At 41.3% G+C, this 23,889-nt stretch overlaps 1 protein-coding gene across 1 annotated transcript in view; it reads left to right on the forward strand.

The window, feature by feature from the left end:
• The window catches only part of RBKS (ribokinase), a 108,664-nt gene that overhangs the window by 8,551 nt on the left and 76,224 nt on the right, over positions 1-23,889 (forward strand). The window contains exon 2 of the mRNA XM_050948629.1: positions 17,749-17,881. Within this exon, the coding sequence (XP_050804586.1) occupies positions 17,749-17,881 (133 nt within the window). The remainder of the gene's footprint in view (positions 1-17,748; positions 17,882-23,889) is intronic.

The following is a 23,889-nucleotide window of genomic DNA, read 5'->3' on the forward strand; positions in this document are numbered from 1 at the left end:
AACCCAGACCCCAGGAGGCCCGGTGGCCTTTAGCACACAGCCGGGCCACAGTTGTGTGCTAATTGGGCCGCATGCCAGCTGTGGGTTTAAACACTTCTATTCATAACATGAAAGCATTACAGCAAAAACAATATTAAAAACAATTTTAAAAATGTATATGCATGCTGCTAAGCTCACCAGATATCATCCCCCACCATTCCAACAGGGGCTCTGGTAGGAGTCAGTTCTTCAACCCCCATGCAGAGATCTTCCTGTGGTTACAAGTTCATAACAGTCTCAACTCAGAACAAACACACCGACTGGGCAGATCAGCCTGTTTCTTTGTACGGCTTGGGTTTTTGATTTTCAGATTCCAAAAGAGTAATAAGTAGACAATGGTCCCTTCCTCAGGGCATAGCTTCAAAAGGCTGGATTTTTGCATAACCAGGAGGAAGGAATTTGTATTCACCTCCCCCCTACACATTTTCCAGTAAATCCACTTCACAAATATTGTCCAAAAGAGCATTCTTGTCTGCCACATTATTCAGTGTACTCTTTTGATTACCCAGGCCTATAATAATACATAGCATTTGTGTTTAATACAATGGACTCCAAAGATACTTAAACTTATTTCAATAAGGTTTTCTAAAGATGTTTCAGGAAATTGCCATATCTGTCACATATAACAGACTGAAGGAAATGTAAAGATGAAACTATCTGTACACTATCTTTTAATGCAGACGTCCAACAGGACGCCACTTATCAGACTTCATTTAACTAAAATTTCTCCTGCCTTTTCATTTGGGTATGGTGTCTTCACTTCTTGTCTTGAACTGTTGTATAGTGTGCCTGTGCATTATCAAACTGCTGCCTACCATCCCAGAGGTGGCTGTATTTTAGTGGGGGGTTACATCATCCCCGTTTATGGATTTGTATATCTAGTTTGTAAATAGCTTTGGGATCCTTCAAGATAAAAGGCTCTTCTTAAATGTAAGATCATTATCTCCTCCAGCATTCCTCCACTCCCTATGCTCTGCTCAGAAGTCTCTCTTTCACCTAGGGCGTGATCCTGCAAGGTCCCGAGCACTGCAGCCCTGCTGCAGTAAAGCACTTAAACACAACTTATAATTTTTCAACCCTTGAGTAATCTCACCAACTCCTATGGGACTACTCAAGGGCTGAAAGTTAAGCACATGCTTATGTGTTTGATTGGATTGGGGCTAGAATGCTCAGTACTCTGCAGGATCGAGTTCCAACTTCTGGAGTTATACTGTACCTTGCTTTGTGTTGCCATATGCCTGAAACACAGTTCCCTTCCTCCCGCTCCTTAAAAACTTACTTGTTCCATGAAGGATTCCAGCTATAATAGCCATGCCCAGTTCTTTGTTAATGCTCATGCAGTTAGCCTTTTAGCCTTCAGGGCAGAGACCTAATGTCTGTTTGGCACAGTGAATTTATTATATAGAACGGGTGGGCAAACCTTTTGGCCTAAGGGCCACATCAGGGTATGGAAATTGTATGGCGGATCATGAATGCTCATGAAATTGGGGGTAGGAGAGCAGGAGGGGTCCGGCTGGGGGTGCAGGTTCTGAGTTGGGGCTGGAAATGAGTTCAGGGTGCAGGAGGGGGCTCCAGGTTGGGTGGGAAGGGTGAGGGCTCTGGAGTGGGGCTGGGGATAAGTGAGTTGGGGTGCAGGAGGGGGATCAGAGCTGGGGCAGGGGGTTGGGGGCTGGGGGTGAGGGCTCTGGTGTAGGGCTGGGAATGCAGGGTTTGGGGTGCAGAAGAGTGCTTTGGGCTGGGACGGAGGGCGAGAGGGGATCAGGGCTGGGGCAGGCTGTTGGGCCACCGGGGAGGGCTCTGGCTGGGAATGAGGATGTGGGGTTTGGGGTATAGGAGAGTGTTCTGGGCTGGGACCAATGGGTTTGGAGGGCGGGATGGGGATCAGGGCTGTGGCAGGGGATTGGGGCATGGAGGGGGCTTCGGAGCAGGCTCCAGGCGGTGCTTACCGCAACAGTTCCCAGAAGCATGTCCCCCCTCCGGCTGCGAGGTGCGGCCAGGAGACACTGTCCCAGCCACAGGCGCCACCTCTGCAGTTCCCATTGGCAGACGGAGCAGCACGCAGAGCGACCTGGCCGCAACTGCGCTTACTACATAGCCAGCATGACCCCCTCTGACTCCTGTTTCTTGGGAGCTGTGCAAAGTGGGACAAGCCCCCGACCCCGCTACAGGGAGCACAGGAGCAGGGTAATCTCCAGACCCCACTTCCTGGTGGGAGCTGAGGGCCAGATTAAATGGTCTGACAGGCTGGATATGACCAATGGGCCATACTTTGTCTGCCCCAATATAGAACCATTGACTCTCATGGACCTATATAATTAAAAATCGTAATGCCACTGTGCCTTGGAGATGGAGAACATGTAGTGGGTCAACTGTACCTCTAACTATAACTTTCAATTTTTTCACTGTTTACAGTCATAAAACATTTTCCCTGTAGTATCTTTGTGTATGTATGTGTTTATTCCCAGTGTCTTTCCCATTCCACCCAGATTTCCCTCCTTTCTAGTAAAATGAGGTCACTAGAAACTATGTTTGTGATAAGTCATTTCCATGGCAGTAGGCTATGATGTCATCAGTGGAGGATTATCCCCTTCCTGTGTGTGTTCGCAATTCAAAATTATAGTTTGTGAGAGAAAGTTTGTGTTTACCAAGCTTTTAAACATAGTCCACATGAGGTTGGGAAACTATTGCTTAATTCTCAAGAGTTCACATGGGGTAATGGAATAAATGAATTAGGAAGCCTTTTGATTCTAGCAGGTGATAAGTTGCATTTAAAAAAAAACAAGGAAAAGAACATCAGTCACTCTGTCTTGCTCCTCACATGATGAGAGAGTACATTTATGACTGACTCAGTACATTATCCCAGTATGCTCTGTATTACACAGAACCACTTCTGTAATGTCTTGGCTTAGAACATCACAATTTTCCAGTCACACTTGTTTTTTTTCCTTTTAAGGAAGTCAGTGCTAAACAAATATACTGTAAAATATCCTGCTTTGCCCCCAAAACATAAATCATTCCAGCACGCATATCGCTCCTTTCATCTCTATTTCATTGATGCCCTACTTGTCAACTATCAGGAGCTCAATGTCTTTAACCTTGTGAGGTATCTGTATTTTCTGCTAGCTTGGTCACAGCAGAGGCTGTTTTCTGCCATCTAATATTGAAAGTAAATTAGTTAATTGAAAATCCACCATTAAATGTCAGAGCTACTGCTGCTACCGTAGATGAAAAACATACATTTGAAATTGTGGGTTTGAGGTGTAATACATTTCTTTCCTGAAATAATACAGCAGTCTTAAAGCCAAATAGGTGAAAGAGATTTGAATACAGAAGTTGTGGAGTTCAGTTTAAGGTTTTATAAAAAAGGTAATGAGTTTTGATTCTGGAAATGGAAAATAAAGATTTACCTTTTTATTATTATTTATGGATTTTGATTATAGTTAATTCCGCACACAAAAACCTGAACTCTCATGCAGTCTCTTTCTAAATAACTTGGACTGGTGAATTTGAAGGGGGGGGAAAACACCACATAATGTTGTCCATTTGCACAGAAGTGGATTGGGGTCATTAGAGTGAAATAAAGGTGTGCTTACAACTTTTGTCAAAGAACCATTAAGACTAATGACTACGGGCTCAATTCTGCTCCCCCTGAAATCAATGGAAGCAGAATTGGGCCTCCAGTATGCAAGACTGGAATGGGGCAGTCAAAGAAGAGAACGCTTCTTGTAGATTCCAGGTGGGGACTAGCATTACAAACTATTAAGGTTCACAACAGCCCGCAGATCAGTGTCTTCGGTTGAAGAAAATGGGAAGTTAGTAAGAGGGGCCCAAAACATCAAGATCCATCAAATACATTTTCATCCAAACAACTGTGTCTCTTTTCCTTGGTTAACAGCATTACAAGTTAAGAGTGTTTGTTCATTTCTGCTGCTTGAAGCATACCATTGTGACGATGCGGTTCTGGTGGGACCCAACTGAGAGTGCCAATTCAGGATCAATTGCTCAAACAGGGCAGTCACAACCCAAGGCTGGGGTTTTTCCACCTCTAAGGCAAACCAAACCAGCCAGACAAAAATGACTTCGGTTTCACCCCACTGGCTAACCACAAGTCACACAAGCAATTTCCTTAGACACTCCAGTCTCCCAGTGTCACCAACAGTGCCACCCATCCTGGGGATGAATGGTTATGAAAACCAACACCCCAGTAAAAGAAAAAGGTTCTCTCGATCCCAAAGGACCAAGCCCCAGACCCAGGTCAATATACACATTGGATCTTACCCACAAATCACGCTGTTGCCAATCCTTTAGAATCTAAAATCTAAAGGTTTATTCGTAAAGGGAAAAAGGTAGAAATGAGAGCTAGAATTGGTTAAATGGAATCAATTACATACAGTAATGGCAAAGTTCTTAGTTCAGGCTTGTAGCAGTGATGGAGTAAACTGCAGGTTCAAATCAAGTCTCTGGAGAACATCCCCCGCTGGGATGGGTCATCAGTCCTTTGTGTAGAGCTTCAGTTTGTAGCAAAGTCCCTCCAGAGGTAAGAAGCAGGATTGAAGACAAAATGGAGATGAGGCATTAGCCTTATATAGGCACTTCCAGGTGTAAGAACACTTCTTTGTTCTTACTGTGGAAAATTACAGCAAAATGAAGTTTGGAGTCACATGGCCAAGTCCCTGCATACTTTGCTGAGTCACAAGGCGTATCTGCCTCCTCTCAATGGGTCGATTGTGTAGCTGATGGTCCTTAATGGGCCATCAAGCAGGCTAAGCAGAGCTAACACCAACTTGTCTGGGGTGTTTCCCAGAACTGCAGCACCAATTTGAAATACAGACAGTATACAACCAATACTTATAATTTCAACTACATAATGATACAGACATACAGACAGCATAATCATAACCAGTAACCCATAACTTGGTCTTAGACACCTTATATGACCCCTTTTACATAGGATTTGGTGCCACTACAGGACCTTGGTTGCAAACCATGTTCTATATGGTCCCAGTTTATATCAATAACATCACAACCATTCTAACATAATGGCCCATACACTGTTATGTGTTACGTGATCTCACCTGCTACAGAAGTACTGTTGTTTCCTTCTGATTGCACAGAATTTCTAGATCACTGTGCAGATGCAGGGAGCTGCAACACACAGTGATATGTAGGTGAATATGCCTAAGGCATTGGGGGAGGAGACACCAAATGGAAGGAAGGGTTGAGGTGATTTCACTACCTGTGATATGTCAAAGCCTTTCTGAAAATCCCAGTACACTATATCAACTGGATCACTCTTATCCACAAATGTTCAGTTTTCACAATGGAGAGACATGATCAACGGGGTCCACCAAGGATCTGAACTAGGACCTGTGCTGGTCAACGTTTTCATTAATGATCTGGAAAAGAAAGTGGACAGTAAAGTGACATAGTTTGCAGATGATACAAAATTATTCAAGGTAGTTCAGTCCAAAGCAGACTGTGAGGAGTTACAGAGGAGTTGCAGATCTCACAACAGTGAGTGACTAGGCAACAAAATGGCAGATGAAATTCAACATTGATAAGTGCAAAGGAATGCACATTGTGCAAATTAATCCCAACTATACATATACAATTATAGGTTCTAAATTAACTGTTGTTCTACGAGAAAGAGATCTTGGAGTTACCGTGGATGATTCTCTGAAAACTTCCTCTCAATGCACAGAAGTGATGAAAAAGGCTAAGAGTATATTAGGAACTATTAGGAAAGTGATAAAATATAAGACAGATTATCTCATAGTGCCACTATATAAATCTAGGATGTGCTCCTCTTTGAATATTGTGTCCAGTTCTGGTTGCCCCATCTCAAAAAGGTAATAGTGGAACTGCAAAAATTTCAGAGAAGGGCAACAAAGATGACCACGGGCATGAAACGCCTTCCATGTGAGAAGAGACTAAAAAGATATGGGTTGTTCATCTTAGAAAGTAGATGATTGGGGGTGGGGGCTGATAGAGGTCCATAAAATCATGAATGCTGTGGAAAAAATAAAGAGCTGTTGTTCATCCTTTCCAACAACACAAAAAAGAGAGGTCGCCTGATGGAATTAATTGGCAGCAGAAGTACAAACAAAAGGAAGTACTTTTTCACACAATGCACAATTAAGCTATGGAACTCATTGGTATGGGATATTGTGATGGCCAAAAGTATAACTAGTTCAAAAAAGAACTGGATAAATTCATGGAAAGATACGTCCATTGATGGTTGTTAGCCAAGATGGTCAGGGGGATAACCACATACACAGGGTAATCCTGACCCTCTGACTGCCAGAAGCTAGGAGTGTAAGATGGCTAGATCATTCCATAATTGCTGTGTTTTGTACACTACACCAGAAGCTCTGATATTGGCCACTCTGAAAGACGGGATATTGGGCAAGATGGACTATACTCTGACCCAGTGTGGCAGCTCTTACATTCTTATATTCTTAAGTTATTTACATCAAATGACTTTGACTGGGCCTTGGCAGCTTCAGATGTATATGCTGAACTCCCTACAAGATTTTTGCTTCACCTCAGATTATGCAAAATGAACACTATGCTGCATTCTCAATATACTCACCGGGAACAAAGTAGTGTATAAAGATTTCCATCATATGACACTTAACGTTGTTTGGCACGTGTTTTGTGATTGTTTCTTAGGCTATTATTGTTTATGGATAGATTTCCTAGTCCTTCACCCCTTGTCTCTAGAAGCATTTGTATTCCTGCCACACAAGGTTGATTGTAGATTAAAGGGGAAATTTTCTATGGTAACCGCTTGTTAAAATGTCCATAGGACATTGCTGACACAATGAAGATCTATTGTATTGGAGATGTAACACTAAATACTGAGAACATTGTATTTTTCTTCTTCATGAGATGTGGAACATTATGTTGAATAGTTCCCTTCTGTCTTGTTTATAAATTACTTACTGCATCTACCAGTAATGGAAATAATTCTCTTCCTAGATCCATCTATGGATATAAATATCTTTACTAGCATTTGGTGAATTTTAGTAGTCATGACGGTAAGGAGCTGCTGCTGGCACAAATCAGAAGCTGCAGTAAAAAATCTTATAGAATTGATGGTAACAAATGTGTGTGTAAAAACATTCTGGACAGGCATATATGTGACATTGCCTTTAGGAATTGTCTGAGCTGTTCTTTCCATAGAAGAAGTTTACTAGCAAGGAATTTTTCAAAAATAAAAATGGGTGGGGGGGAGAGCCCTAATTGTTAGCCCCCCTTTCCCCTCTCGCCCCCCCGCCCCCGCTGTCACACACAGTAAGCTTTTTCAATTTGACATCTACTGTTTCCATCCTAGCCTAATATATGATGTATTATGTGCACAGACAGAACTGGAACAGGGTTCTTTACCGATATGTTGCCTAAACAAAGGGGTGAGGGTATTTTACAGAATAAAGAGATCATTGTGGAAGCTTATTGTGAAAAAAGATATTATTGACCCAGAGTAGGTTGGTTCTGTGTCCTCAGACACAGCCTTCTGCTTTCAGACTTCCTTTTTTTCTGTCACTTGTGAATCTGGACCTGTCCCTCAATGCTTGTTATCATGTCTCCCTCTAGCACAGTGGTGCTCACCTTATTTATAGGGTTGCCAACTTTCTAATCGCACAAAACCAAACACCCGTGCCCTGCCCCTTCCCCAAAGTCCTGCCCTTATCTGAGGCCTCAGCCCCACTCGCTCCATCCCCTCTCCCTCTGTCGCTCCCTCTCCCCCACCCTCACTCACTTTCTGTGGGCAGGGGCTTGTGGTGTGTGAGGGAGAGAGGACTCTGGCTGTAGGTGCAGGCTTCAGGGTGGGGCCAGAAATGAGGGGTTTGGGTTGCAGGAGGGGGCTCTGGGCTGGGACAGGGGGTTGGGGTGCAGGAGGGGGTGTGGACTCTGAGGTGGGGCTGGGAGGTTCGAGTGCAGGAGGGGGCTCAGGGCAGGGGGTTGAGGTGCAGGAGGGGATGTGGGGTGTTGGCTCCAGAAGGGAGTTTGGGTGCAGTGGAGGTTCCGACCTGGGGCAGGGGGTTGGGGTCAGAAGGAGGTTCAGCGTGCAGGCTCCGGCTGGGCAGTGCTTACCTCAGGTGGCTCCCAGAAGCAGCTGGCATGTCCAGCTCCTAGGCAGAGGGGTCAGGGAGTTCTCTGTGCTGCCCGCATGGGCTGCATCCACACAATATATATACTGCTTGATGATGTCACTTGAGCCACAGCTACATGCTGATTGGGCCTCAAGCGGCCTGCGTGTTGAGAACCACTGCTCTAGCAACTAGATCTGTGCACCATAATAGCCTTCTATTTATTCATAGCAAAAACGAGTTCCTCTGTAGCTTAAGTATTAGGGGCTTGTGCTCTTAGCACAGAAGGTCTCCCTTTTGCTTCTTGATGAGAACCATGGTGTGTCTGTGTAGGGTTTGAAAAAACTACCCCACACTTATGAACCAAAGGACTTAAGCCTACTGGCCGAAGGTGAAACATACTTGTACTGTCACACTCTGATGGCCAAACGTCCCCCTCAATAATAAAAAGGAAGAGTTATGTGACATTTTAACTGTAACATAATTAGTCAATTTTCTATTTAATATTTGTATATGTAACTTACTACATCTTCTATTATACCTTCTTTCCCTTTCTGGCTTCATTCCACATTTTTATCCTTATTTTTTCTGTAATGGATCATGGTGTATCATTTCCTGAGTTGCCTTTGGTGTCACTTGCCTCATATCTATCTCCACTTCTTATCTTTCTCTATTTCGGCATTTTATTCTCTACCTCCTCCTATATATTTTGGGGTTTTTTCTCCTACCTTTGATCTCCTCAAAAATCTTTCACTCTCTCAGTACTGCATTTTCCTGCCTACCGCCACCACTGTCCATGCATATTTACATAGTCCTTCATAGTTTTACTAGATACCTACTAAGTGAAGGACTAAATCTATTAGTCCAAGACTGACATGAAAGATAGGGAGGGGGTGGCACTGACCAGGGTCAATGCCCATGTGAGAAACCAAGAGTCTTTTGTACCCGCAGCTACAGAGAAATGAAAGCCAGCTTCCTACTTCCCAGAACAGCACCAGTGCATTCCTTCACTGTTGCTCATAGCTTTCCCAAGCAGCAGCTGTAGAATGAAACTGACCGACTTCTTTTCAGTTGCACTCCCACAGAGGCAGTGAAAATGATCAGTTTTCTTTGTGCTATAGCTCAGAAAAATCCTGGGCACCAGCTGAGGCACTGGGGCTGTCTATTAGTAGATTTCAGAAGGCAGCATTGCATTGATTTCTGCTCCTTTAATATTTAGAGGATAATCTTTGGAGCCATAATTTCTAAAGACTAGAATTTTAGTCTGTTTATAATAAAAGCTCAGATAATTAAAAAGTGAAAGGTATTTACCTAGGAAAGCTTCCTACTTGTTGCAGAGGATGAGTAAATAGTATTCTCTCACCAAAAAATATCCCATTGGGTATGTTCTGGAGTGTGGAATGAAATTATTCCAGGGCCCTATACTTTGAGAGACCATCTTTAATAATTGCTGTTCTCCAGAGACTGCCTTCCTCAATGGATTTGCAATTCTATTATTAGAGTCAGAGATGGACTTGTTTCAAAATAGTGACTCTGATCTAGTGAAGAGATTGGGATTTTGATACACTATACTTGAATATGTTCATTATCCTGGTGACATGTTGGCTGAGTGAAGCCTAGACTGAAGATTGTTCTGGTGGTACTAGTAATTTGCAGCCTGTATGTCCTTTCTTTAAGAAGCACTTTACAGCTGAACCTAATGAAATGTTACACACCTATCAGAATTCTTGTCTTGGAGTGCATAATTTCAGAACAACTCATTGGGGGAAATATTTGTGATGATTATGTTTGCTCCTCCTAATCTTTAGTTTTCTGAAGTGTGACTGAATAGTAACAACATTTAGATTTTGTTACTATAGATTGTAACATTAATAAAGCAAACTGTTTGTTTGTCAAAGATGTAGCTATTTAACCATATACTGAGTTCTAGCCCTGTTTTTAGAGAGTTGGAGGTTGGAAGCAGAGAGAATACACCTCACATCCCATTGCTACCATAAAGTATTTAATTAAACACACAAGTATATTAGTTTCCCCTTCAGTAAATGAAATTTCTATAACCCTTTTTGAGAACCTCAGATAGAACGTATTAACAAATGAAGCTTCATAACACTTCTATGTGATAGATAAATATTGTACTTGTTTTATAATAATGAAACCGAGGCACAGAGCTTTTCAGTGATTTAGGCAAGTCATGAAGCGTGGCAATAGTAGAGAAGAATAGAACCCAGGAGTCCTGACTTGCAGACCTCCCTGGCCTAACCACTAGACCACATTGTTTCCACTTTGTTAAATGATTTTATCATTCAATCCCTTCTCACAATATTATAGAACGGTTTTATGTCCATGTGTCTTGCTTACCCTGATCTGTCATCAAGGCCCCAAAAGTCAGCTTTGGGGTGGGCTATGAGGATTTTTAATTTAAGTAACTGATATCATAGTATAATATTCTTCTAAATATATAAACAGTCTTCTTCAACACTGGACAAACTGAAGAAATCTAAAAAGTGTTCTGTACCAACATTGCAATCAAATCTCCTAAAAAAAAATATACAATTGCAGTTCCAAAAATAATGTAATCGAGAGAGACATCAAGAAAGAACAACGTGGGAGGGAAATCAAGTTAGAGTGGTAATTTTGAAAATTTCCATAGTCTTTTTAAATACAGGGCAGATGTTTGGTAAGAATGATGGAATGTTTTCTGAGTCTTGAATGTTTGAAGATAGAGTCATATTATATTTTTAATTTCCTTACAGCCTAGAATTTACAGCAGTTACACATTCCACAGAAAATGACATCATCAGTGCTGTGCCCACCTATTTAAAAAATGTAAACTGCTAGAGATGTGGGGGGGAAAGGCACTCCAATGAGTCTTCACAGTCCCTTAATTCATTGGCTTCTTTGCCAAGTTCCAGTTTTGGTGGTGGTTTTGAGATGCATATAACTGTCTGCTGTAAACTGACTGGAAGTCAGCAAACAGCCATCAGATATCTAGAACTGGATGGAATTTATTTGGATTTTTCCCCCCTATATTTTAGCCAGTTTTTAGAGTGGTCAAAATCTCCAGAAAATTTGAAATTTCAACAAAAAATGTTGACTGAAAAATTCCAAGACTTTCGATGATTTTTTTTTCTGCATTTTGCAAATGGCTATAATAGTAACTTTTAGTCACTACTGACCTGGACTGGTTTGAAACCAGGGATACACAAGTGAAAGGCTCCCCTAATCCATTCTTAATCCCACAAGCCATTCTCTCCACATATCATGGAGATGCAGCTCCATGAAAATGAATTAGAATATAAGTAGATCGTTGAAATCAGATATTGAAAAGAATTGCTATATTTTTGTCTAAATTCCAGCTGATGCAGGATTGTTTTCTCTAGCATTTTGTCTAGCTCAATTTTAAATGACTCAAGTGGTGGGATTTTTTCGCCACTTTTCAACTATGTGTTTGTATGGTGCTTAGCCTAATGGTGTCCAGTGTTTATGGGAGCTGGATAAGCACTCACTACACTGTCTCTGAACCCACATGGGACTTCGCAACATTGGGGAATTCCAAGCAGGGGAGATAACAGTCAGTTTTTTCCCCCTTTGCACTGAAAGAGTGACTCAGAGGGAGCAGAGCCAGGTTCTAACCCACATATTTTATTACTTTACTTTTGCATGCAGCATTTCTGCATTGTTCTGTTGTTATCTGTATTGAAGTAGCACCTAGAGACCAAGATCCCATTGTGCTAGGCACTGTACAAATGTATAATAAAGTAGCGTGGCAGTCCCTGCCCCAAAATACGTACATACGAAGTATAACATCGCAGACAGTAAGCAATTACAACAAACAGAACGAGAAGCAGAGTGAAGAAATCAGAAAACAACATTTGGCAAAATAAGCAAGAATCACAGCATGCCAGATGACTAACTATGTCAAATTCTACTCACTTTGTGGTTCAAGAAGAACGCTTGGATTTTTTTTGTCTTATAGTGTAATTGGTGTTCACTTTAAATAATGATGTGTCTAAGTGGACATGAAAATTCTCTTGTTCCCCTCTAAATTTGCCTATTAAGAACATGTAAAAAGTGACAAAGAGTCCTGTGGCACCTTAGAGACTAACATAAGTATTGGAGCATAAGCTTTCGTGGGTGAATACCCAGTTCATCAGATGCATGTGGTGGAAATTTCCAGAGGCAGGTATAAATATGCAGGCAAGAATCAGTCTAAGGATGACGAGGTTAGATATTAGGAACAAATCAGGTATTAGGAAAGGCGATATACAAAAACCTGTAAGAGAACACTTCAACCTCCCTGGACACACAATAGCAGATTTAAAGGTAGCCAGGCTGCAGCAAAAAAAACTTCAGGACCAGACTCTAAAGAGCAACTGCTGAACTTCAGTTCATTGCAAATTTGACACCATCAGCTCAGGATTAAACAAAGACTGTGAATGGCTAGCCAACTACAAAAGCAGTTTCCCCTCCCTTGGTTTTCACACCTCAACTGCTAGATGAGGGCCTCATTCTCCCTGATTGAACTAGCCTCTGGAAATTTCCATCACGTGTGTCTGACGAAGTGGTTATTCACCCACAAAAGCTTCTGCTCCAATATGTCTGTTAGTCTATAAGGTGCCACAGGACTCTTTGTCACTTTTTACAGATCCGCACTACCACGGCTACCCCTCTGATATTAAGAACATGTCATTTTAAAAAGTAAAATGTGTATATATATGTAGCACTTGTATTACTTTACACATTAAAAGCCCTGAGCAGACATTAGCAAATTAATTTTCAAGCTTTATTTAGAAGTAAAACCTTACAGCTTGATAAATTTAAAAACTGATTTATGCAAGCATGGCCTCCCCTCCACCCCCGACTCCTTAGTCTTTCCATCTTTGGCTATGGTCTCACCACTGTTTGGATGGGAGCTCTTCAAAGAAAATCCAGAATATCATGGAAAGTGGCATTAATGACTCAACAGGTAGAACTTTTCCCTATGAGAGGGTGTTGAACCAGTGCCCCCAGCAAGCTATTGAGGAGCTCTGTACTGTTTGCAATACTATCTTTCCTGAGACGTTTGTTTATTTTTTTTTTAAATGCTCACCATTCATACCCTTTAAGACCTCATGGAACCTTACATAGTAGAAGAGAATTCTAATTTATGTACTTTCATTCTGCCTAACTAAATCCTCTGAAGTTTCAATTCAATATGGTATTCTTCACTTCCTGTCCAAAACTGAATTGTTCTTGTACACCATGAAATACCTGCTGCATCTTGTCCAAGAACAGATTGTATTTCAGTGATAAATTAACTCGGGGGTCCCCAATGCGGTGCCCGCGGGCGCCACGTCCTGGCCAGCGGTGGAGCATCCGTTGAAATGCCACCAAATTTCTGTGGCATTTTGGCGGCAACACATATCATGATGCCGCTTGTCACTGACAAGTGACGTCATTGAGAAGCGTCGCCGCTGAAATGCCGCCGAAATTCAGCGACATTTCGGCGGGTGCTCCACCAACGCCACGGTCCTTCGTCTGGTGCCCGCCAGACGAAAAGGTTGTGGACCACTGAGTTAACTGATTCCTCTACTTGTGTGTAAAGCATTTCAGGATCTTGGTGCTCCATAAATGTGAAATATAATTATTAAGCACACAATTTGCAAAACACGTGTTATGTATTTTACAGTTTTATTTGTCATTTATTGAATGGGGAAATATGTCAGAACTGGACATTGTTATCAGTAGTATGTAAGGTTTCAGTATGTAGTCGCTGTGCAATATATAGCATTTTTTCCACTTAAATCCATTTGCTATCTAGTTTAATGTTTTCAAGTTACGTCAAAGGTAAATTGTGTTACTAAACATTGTATATAACCATTCTGAAAGTTGGTGTAACACTTTTTCTAATTAACTTGTTTAGCCTAGTTTTTTAGTAACATTAGCTGTTTCATCATTTTTAAGGTATTATAAGTACTCAATGACCTAAGAACTCATATGGTTCCTTAATCATACAGATTACTCATCATTGCCTGTTCATAACAGAAACCTGAATTGCATGTTAAGATTGTCTGATGATAATCAAAATCTAGTATTCACTTATCATTGCAGAATTAAATGACAAGATAATAGCATTACATTAGAACAATGTTTCTTTTGATTGAATACCTATTTCAGTAAAAGTGAAACCTCCAGATCTATATATATGGATCAGTACTGTGAATGTGTTTAATAATAGGATTGAAGTGGCGAAGAGTCCTAAATTATCAGCTATAATTCTTTGAAGCCAAATCATTTTTTTATAATGCATTACTTAGAACTAGCTGAATATTTTTGCCTAATTTGCTTGGACTATTTGTAAAATTGCATAATTGTAATTCACTGTTCTAGCTTGATCTTTGGTCAAGATGTTGCACATTCTCATCAACAACAGCAAAGGCCATCTTCCCATATTAAGCAAGCTGGTTGCTTCCCACAAGCACTAGTTATGCTATGCTGCTTTAAACACTGAGGCCTGGATCCTCATCTTACTTACCCTGGTTTCACACGTGTTTAGTTCTCTCGACTTAATTGTGAGTTTCTTCTGATTTACACCAATGTAACTGAGAAGAACAGTTCTGTTCACTGTTAAATCAAGAACATATATGGGAGTCTGCTTCTTGGAAAGTGTGCATGAACTCAGAGCAGGGCTACTAACTGACTTCTGTTGGGAAGCTGTGGTTACAGACCTTTGTTTAAATATATCGTAGCTTTTGTTGAGCCTAATCATATCTAGAATAAATCCCAGTCTCCTGGAAAAGTCTTCAGGAATGAAAGTGAATGAGCAGTGGATACACGCTTTCTCAATCTAATTTCAAAGTTGAGTGAAATGACTGTTCATTATGAAATGACATATAGCTTTAGAAGGTTGCCTGCACTTACCTATGATGATGTCACAACGGGAGTCTTTTGAAAGCTGCAAAACACAGACATGCTCAGCTCCACAGACATCAATATTTTGATTCCCTGCAAGGCATTGTTCTGATGACACATGAATTAGTGCAAGTAGCAGTCAATTGTAATGGTTGCCATTAAAAGTCAGCATGCACCCACATTAACTACATAATGGTATTTGAGATCTTGCAGTTATTCCCTCTTCGCAGTATAGGAAAACACTGCAGAACGTCACACATGCCTCTGGGTGGCAATCACTTGTAAATGCTGACTTTATTTCAACACTTCATAACCCATCCGTTGATTGATTTTTTTTTTAAATCTATGTATTTTTGTTTAAAATAGCTGGAACCCTTCCACTTCTTCACCCTGTCTTTCCACTCCCATCTCCTTGGAAACAGGTGTCACACTTCAGGACTAGGTACACCTTTGATCCCTCTCTGGTCTCTCTGAGTGCATCCACACAGATGATGAGCCCTGTTCCTTCAACTCTTTCATGTTTGAATCCCATGATTCTCTCACTCTTAGACCGTGCCCATGGCTCCAGTACCCTGTGTACCAACCATGGTTGCCCAGCATGCCCAACAGGGATTGGCTGCCTGCAAGTCTGCCCTTCTTGAGCTTCAGGGCCGGCTCCAGGGTTTTTGCCGCCCCAAGCAGCAAAAAGGGTGGGGGAAAAAAAAAGCCGTGATCGCGATCTGCAGCTATACCGCTGCCACTTCGGTCTTCGGTGGCAATTCGGCGGCTGGTCCTTCACTTCAGAACAGGGTATTGTTTAATCATAGCAGTAGGAGCACAACATGGCAAGAGAAATGAAGGTTTGATGACATAGAAGGTCTACACACATCTGATTATTGCCTAAAGGTTTAAGTAGGCCTAGTATATCCTAGACATCCCAACCTTTGGGGACTGGAGATTCAGTCTGTCTGTCTCTCATGTCTTTCAGGGACTGTCTTTTCATCCACCACAAAGTTATTTGTTTCATTTTCCCACCTGGATCCCCTCTACCCATATATGGTATTCATATTTTTATTTATATGGTTACAAGCCAGAGGTTGAATTCAGCATGGTCAGAGATTAAACTTAACATGAATGACACCTGGATTGTCTTTTAAATATTGGTAAATAGGACCCTCAGAAGCTATTATCTGCTTTCCTGCTCACATGCCTTTAGCTCCTGCAGGAATTAATCCTTTGGAAACATGTAGCAAACAACACAATAACACTTAAAGAAAATACAATATTTAACCTATTGCAGGCAGTTTCCATGTCCTTCACAACAGGTAGTTAGGAGTGATCCATTAGTACAGAGCTGTCCCATTTCAAATTTCTTCCAGATGAAAGGGTCAGGGATGTTCAGCCAGTGGTGAGATCTACTTGGCTGAACATGCTTTAATGCTCTGTAATTACAAACAGCCACAAGTATTCTGCTCCTCCTTGGGGAAGGCTCCATTGCATTCCTGCAAAAGCTCTGAACCTCCCCCATTCCCTACTTCATAGCTTCCCCTCTGAGAATCTTTTTGCCACCAGCCTTCAAACCATCTTTTGGAGCTTGTCAGTGCAAGTGTTCAGTCACTTGAAAGAGTTGCTGTTGAGTGACAAAAGGCGTGCTCTCCCCACAGGTGCTGGGTTTGTTGCATTTGTGGTAGTCTAGGAGGTAAAATGTATTCTAATTTTTGAACCTTGTGTTTGGTGTTCCCTGTAAGAAGCAGAATTTTTTGGGTAATAATATGACCAAATGCTGCTCTGCCATGGTATAGGACAACCTCTGTAGACTGTATTTGTTATTAATACAACAGACACAGGGAGACTAGCCCTATGAATTCAGGTGGATTTTTTACACAAGAATAGAGGTGATTTATTCATTTGTTTTCTTGGCATATTCAAAAAGTCTGCTAGGGTTAACAAAATACATCTTTTCAAAACAGAATGATTCCAGACTATCTTGAATACAACTCTGGTGAATCTGCACCTGTACTAGTGCATTCAGTTCAGGGCATCCAGCCCCATGAAGATGTAGATGTAACTGGTGAGAATGCAAAGAAGAACAAAATGATTAGAGGGCCGGAAGGTGTAATTTACAAAGAAAGATTAAAAGAGATAAATATATACAGTGTGTCTGAATGGCAGCTAAGAGGTGGTCAGACATGGTAATGATCTATAACTCTCTGAAGGGTATAAATACCAATATGAGAGAGAAATTACTCTAGGGTAGTCAAAGGAGGTATAATTAGCTGTAATGAGATGAAATTAACAATATGAAAACTTAGGCTGAATATCAGGGTAAAACTTCCTAACAGTGAGAGCAGTTGTTTTATTAATTTATTTATTTATTTATATGGTAGTAGCTCCTAGGGATCCCAGTCATGGACCAGGACCTCATTGTCCTAGGTGATGTACAAACTTGTGACAAAAAACAGTTCATCCTTTGCTTAGCACTTCTAAAACTAGATTGGACAAAGATTATATAAAATATGATCGGAAACAACCTGACATGGGTACTGGATGAACTAGATAATCTAACAGATCTCTCATATCGTCAGTTTTTGTGACTTATTGAATGAAAGGCTAACTCATCACTGCCTCCTGCTGTAGCACCAACTTGAACATTGGTGCCACTTAGGATTGTATCAATGTAACTCTATTTTTATGACTCTTGACCTATCAGTTACTAATATATGTACTTTTTTTTTAATTGCAATAGCCTTACCACTCGTCTGCCAAAAGCTGGAGAAACTATCCATGGACATAAGTTTTTCATTGGTTTTGGGGGGAAAGGAGCCAATCAGTGCATCCAGGCTGCTCGACTTGGGGCCAAGACCTTGATGATTTGTAAGGTAAGCATTGACTTGAAGCCGCTGGATAACAGCCACGACAAATGTTCATCCAAGCTTCAGTGGAACTTTTATGTGGTTGATAGAAAAGTTGACTCTCTCTTTAATGCATCTCTTCTCATCTGGTTTTGGTTAGAAATGTATTAACAAAGTACTGCCAGGGAAACTGTTCTTCTGGTATTTACAAGACAGCCAGAAAAAGAATTGGATAATGGTCTGGTGGGAATTGCATGTAATGAGAAACCACAAAGCCTAGAATAATGTCACCTGAGAGAACTTGAGATATTCAGAATTACACTGAGTTAAACTTGACCGGCCCCTCCTTTTTACCTTGTCCTGTATTGCAAGAACCAGAGGTAAGTTGATGATTTTTTTTTGGTTCTGCATTTACTAGCCATGCTGTATTTATATATTTAATAACATGTAGTCAGCCGGGAATTCACTGCCATAAGTGGTCACAGTCAAGTACTGATAGGCTAAAAAATTTTTTGGAAGGGATATAAAACTTCATTTTTCATGTTTTAAAACCAACCTTTACTAGGGATTAGAATGAGATCTTTGCAGGGAGCAGGGAACCATAGATTATCCTACATGTGCCTACTGTGGAATTTCATGAATCTTCCTCTGAAGCATCTGGGTGCTGGCTCCTGTTGGAGACAAGCTTCTGGGCTGGATGGATCATGGGTCTGGTTCAGTCAGGCAGTTCCTATATTCCTGTGTCACTGCATCGTCTTTTTGGAAAGGGATGATAATTTTATTACTGTTAATAACATCTGTTGGTATACAGGCGGTGATAAGGATAATGAAATGTTATGGTTCAGGGATGATCACTGCTAGGATTAAGATGGAACTCCCTCCCCTTCTAGCCTTAGCCTTTACCAACCCTGCTGTAACCATAAAGAGCATTCCACACTTGACCGGATGTACTGCTCCCCCTTCTCACCTCTTTCACTCCCCCCTTCTACTGGAGTACCAGATATTGGCCATGGCTAGGGACTGGAAACCAGGTTTGATGGACCAATGTCTCTTCTAAGAGGGCACATACTATAGGAAAGAATGGAATTTTTATTTGTAATGAGGTCCTCAGATCCATGACTTTGGGGTACTCTGCTCTATGCAGCCTTGGAGGCAGACCAAACCTGTCAATCAGCGTCAGGAGAGGTGTGGCTCCCACCTCTGACAAACTGCTGGATTTCATCTGCATCTCCAGCTCCTCTCCACTGCAGACCAATTATGAACAAGATGGATGGGGGTGTGTGTGGAAAGAATAGGGGAGGCTTAAAGTCTTCAAGCTGTCAGAGTCTGCCATTGTTGGCAAGGAGGATTCCTTTTCTCCTCGGTCACCAGGACTCTGTCCTTCCTAACCCACACAGAGTGCCACATGGCAGAAACAGCTAAGAGAGGGTAAGCCAGCTGCTGCGTCTCCTGCATCTCCCTCGCTGAGTACCTGCCACCATGGAGATCAAGTGTCTGTTTTGCGGAGACCCTGGTCTTTCTCAAATGCTCAGGCAGGAGCAGGGTTTCTATTATCCTCTTTATAAGAGCCCTTAACATATTTAAAAACTGTTTTCAGGTCCCCCCTCGATCTTTTTTTCTCAAGACTACATATGCCCAATTTTTGACCTTTCCTCGTATGTCAGGTCTTCTTAACCTGTTACCATTTTGGTTGCTTGCTTCTGGATTCCCTCCAGTTTGTCCATGTCTTTCCTAAAGTGTGACACCCAAAATTGGACACAGTACTTCAGCTGAGGCCTCACCAGTGCTGGGTAGAGCAGAACAATTACCTGAGAGGCCTTACATGCAACACTCATGTTAATACATCCCAGAATAATATTTGAATTTTTGGCAGCTGTATCACACTGTTGAGTTTTATTCAAGTTGTGATCCACTGTATCCCTCAGATCCTTTTCAGCAGTACTACTACCAAGCTAGTTATTCCCCATGTTGTAGTTGTGCATTTGATTTTTCCTTCTAAGTGACGTATTTTGCTCTTGTCTTTATTGAATTTCATCTTGCTGAACTCAGACCAATTCTTCAATTTGTCAAGATTGTTTTGAATTGTATTCCTGTCCTCAAAAGTGCTTGCAACCCCTCCCTGTTTTGTGTCATCTGCAGATTTTATAAGCATACTCTCCATTCCATTATCCAAGTCATTAATTAAAATACTAGATCCCACGGGACCCCGCTATAGATATGTCCTCGCAGTTTGACAGAAGATCATTGATAACTACTATTTGAATAGTTTTGCCTACACTATGGAAGTGTCTCAACTGGCTGTTTCGCAGAGATGGAGCCTCATCTCCTGTGCCTCCGACTGACAGTTCTGGTCTGCCTCTAAGGCTTCACAGAGCAGAGTACCTAATGTCATGGATCTGTCACCTCATTACTCCAAGAAAAGACATGGATAAACGTTCCTAATCTCCTGAGAGAGCCTTTTCTCACTAGATTTCCACCCCAGTGTTTAGGTTAATGAGGTATAGCTATGTATCCAAATCATACCTGCAAACCATCTCAGGTTCACCTGTCACTAGCTGTTCTCTAGAGTTTTCTTATGTTAGGTTTGTCAGTGTCCTAGGTCTAGCAAGTCATAGATATTTGGTCTCTTTGTCTTCAGTAGCTGTCAGATTCTTGTACTGAAAAAGTTTACAGAGAATTTGGTGTTAATATTCCTAACTGAATGCTAACTTTTTTTGGTGGTTGATACATATCTTGAATTATTTGAAAATGGTCCAGAATTTGCTTACTGCCAAAGGTAGAATATGTGTTTCCTGAAATGTTTGCTTCATTAGTCAAATTCCATAGGTCGCTGGTATGGCTATTAACTTTACAAAAAAAAGAACGATCTCTTCTTAAGTCGATATACAAACAGTTTTTCCTAGTCTTATTTATGTGTTGGAGAAAAGGAAGACAAAGTAGAAGCAAGAATTTTTCTAAGCTCTCTAGAATTCACCATTTCTTAATTTTATTTAAAAATTAGAGTTCACTTTATATCTTCACATAAATCTTACCTGTGACAGTATTTATACAGTCTCTGCACATGTCAGTGGGACCTGCATAATATAATTCTACACATTCAAGGTAAAATAGCATTGCAATAAGTCATTGCTATTTTAGTTATTTGTTACATTATAAAGAGTCCTGTGGCACCTTAAAGACTAACAGATGCGTTGGAGCATAAACTTTCGTGGGTGAATACCCACTTCGTCAGACACGTTACAGATCCAGACCAACACAGCTACCTCTCTGATACTATGATATTGTTGACACTAATATTATAAAATTGCAAGGAGTCTGACAAGATATGCTGTGTAAGGTATCTGCGAAAATGTTACAATTCACCAAATGTGATAATTTTGTTTATATGTTTGTATCACCTTTGTATTATAAGTTAAAGATATGTAGGGTGTACCTGTATTTTATACTAGTGCTGTGCATCTGGATGATGCCCCCAGACAGATGGGCATCAGCACTGCCTAGCCTGCTTGATGGCCCATCAACTGTACAATGAACCCATTGAAAGTGTCAGGGGCTACACCTTATGTCATAAACAGATAGCTACGGGTTAATGTCTCTTTCACCTATAAAGGGTTAACAAACAGTGACCTGCAAACACCTGACCAGAGGACCAATCAGGAGACAAGATACTTTCAAATCTCGTGGAGGGAAGCCTTTGTTTGTGGGTTTTGGGTTTGGCTTTGTTTTCTCTGGGTCCTGGACTAGAGGTGCAACCAGGTTTCTGCCAATCTCCCTGCTACAGTCTCTTATCTATTCAGAATTGTGAGTAAGAAAAAAGGCGGTTATAGTCTTTTAATTTGTTTTCTTATTTGTATATGTGTACTTGCTGGAAGTAGCTTAAATTGTGTTTCTGCTGGAGAAAGTTTCTTTCTATTGTTTGTAAGTTGAAAGACCCTGTAACTGTTTACCATCTAAATTGCAGAGATAAACCTTTTACTTTTTTTCTTTCTTTTTTATTAAAAGTTTTGCTTTTAAGACCTGTTGATTTTTCTCTCCTAATTAAGGCTCAAAGAAATTGAGTCTGTATATACCAGGGAATTGGTGGGAAGCAAGGAGGGAAAGGTAAATTTGTATTGCCTCTGAGTGAGGGGGAGAGAGAAACTTGATCTCTCTGTGTTGTGTTTCAAGGAATTGATTCACGTTATCTCCTAGTGTACCCAGACAGGAAAGATCTGGGAGGAGGTAAAGAGGTGGGAGGGAATGGTTTATTTCCCTTTGTTGTGAGACTCAAGGAATCTGGGTCTTGGGGTCCCCTGGGAAGGTTTTGGGGGGACCAGAGGGTATCAGGCCCTAAAAATTCCTGATTGGTGACAGCGCTACAGAATCTAACCTGGTAATTAAGCTTAGAGGACTTTATGCTAGTACCCATATCCTGGACGCTAAGGTCCAGATTTGGGAATTATACTTGACACCTTATGACTCAGCAAGGCATACAGGAACATACCTATGGACAGAACTCTTAAGGATTCCAGGCCATGTGCTGGGCAGCTTGTGTTTGGAACAAAGGAAATACAAGCTGCATGGAAAAAGAATATAAAAGGCAGTTGCATCATCTCCATTTTATCTTCAGTACTGGTTCTTATCTCTGGAGTAACTTGTCTACAAATGCCATCCTGTACCAGTAATGCCCCTCTGCTATGTACGTCAGCCAAACTGGATAATTCCTATGTAAAAGAATTAATAGACACAAATCAGACATTAGGAATGGCAATATACAAAAACCTGTAGGAGAACACTTCAACCTCCCTGGACACACAATAGCAGATTTAAAGGTAGCCATCCTGCAGCAAAAAAACTTCAAGACCAGACTCCAAAGAGCAACTGCTGAACTTCAGTTCATTTGCAAATTTGACACCATCAGCTCAGGATTAAACAAAGACTGTGAATGGCTAGCCAACTACAAAAGCAGTTTCTCCTCTCTATGTTTTCACACCTCAACTGCTAGAAGAGGGCCTCATCCTCCCAGATTGAACTAACCTCATTATCTCTAGACTGATTCTGGCCTGCATATTTATACCTACCTCTGGAAATTTCCATCACATGAGTCTGATGAAGTGGGTATTCACCCACGAAAGCTTATGCTCCAATACATCTGTTAGTCTATAAGGTGCCACAGGACTCTTTGTTGTTTTCTACTGAATCTGAAAAAAGCTCTGAAAAAAGAACTGAATGAGGAAAGTAAATAAGGAAGTGTTATTTACTCCTTCTCATAACACAAGAACTAGGGGTCACTAGATGAAATTAATAGGCAGCAGGTTTTAAACAAACAAAAGGAAGTATTTCTTCACACAATGCACAGTCAACCTGTGGAACTCTTTGCCAGAGGATATTGTGAAGCCAAGACTATCAAATTCTTTTTTGAACTCTGTTATAAATTCACAGTGCATCAATGGCTACTGACCAGAATGGGCAGGGATGATGTGCCTAGCCTCTGTTTGCCAGAAGCTGGGAATGGGCGACAGGGGATGAATCATTTGATGGTTACCTGTTCTGTTCATTCCATCTTGGGCACCTGGCATTGGCCACTGTTAGAAGACAGGACACTGGGCTAGATGGAACTTTGGTCTGAGCCAGTATGGCTGTTCTTATGTTAACCTCAATCAAGCTTTGGTCTGGAGTCAGTTTGAGATTTTTGCAGTATTTCACTCACCAAACATTCAAAGATCATGTATCAGCCCACAAAAATCATGATTTCAAATAATAAATGAAAGGTTCTTTTTCTTTGTCTTCTGGTTCTGGTGATGGTAAAGTCAGTTTTTATCCCACCCACACTGGTTCACCCTTCCCCAACTGCCGCCCAGTGGCCATTGTCCCACTTTATGGGTTTGCCTCTATCTAGTTCTGTTTGCCAGAAGTTGGGAATGAGCAACAGGGGATGGATCACTTGATGGTTACCTGTTCTGTTCATTCCCTCAGAAGCACCTGGCATTGGCCACTGTTGGAGGACAGTGTGTTGCAGTCCAGCAGGAAAAATATCTGGCTTGTATCAGTTTAAT

Source organism: Gopherus flavomarginatus, chromosome 4 (assembly GCF_025201925.1).
Source record: "Gopherus flavomarginatus isolate rGopFla2 chromosome 4, rGopFla2.mat.asm, whole genome shotgun sequence".
Taxonomy (NCBI): domain Eukaryota; kingdom Metazoa; phylum Chordata; order Testudines; family Testudinidae; genus Gopherus; species Gopherus flavomarginatus.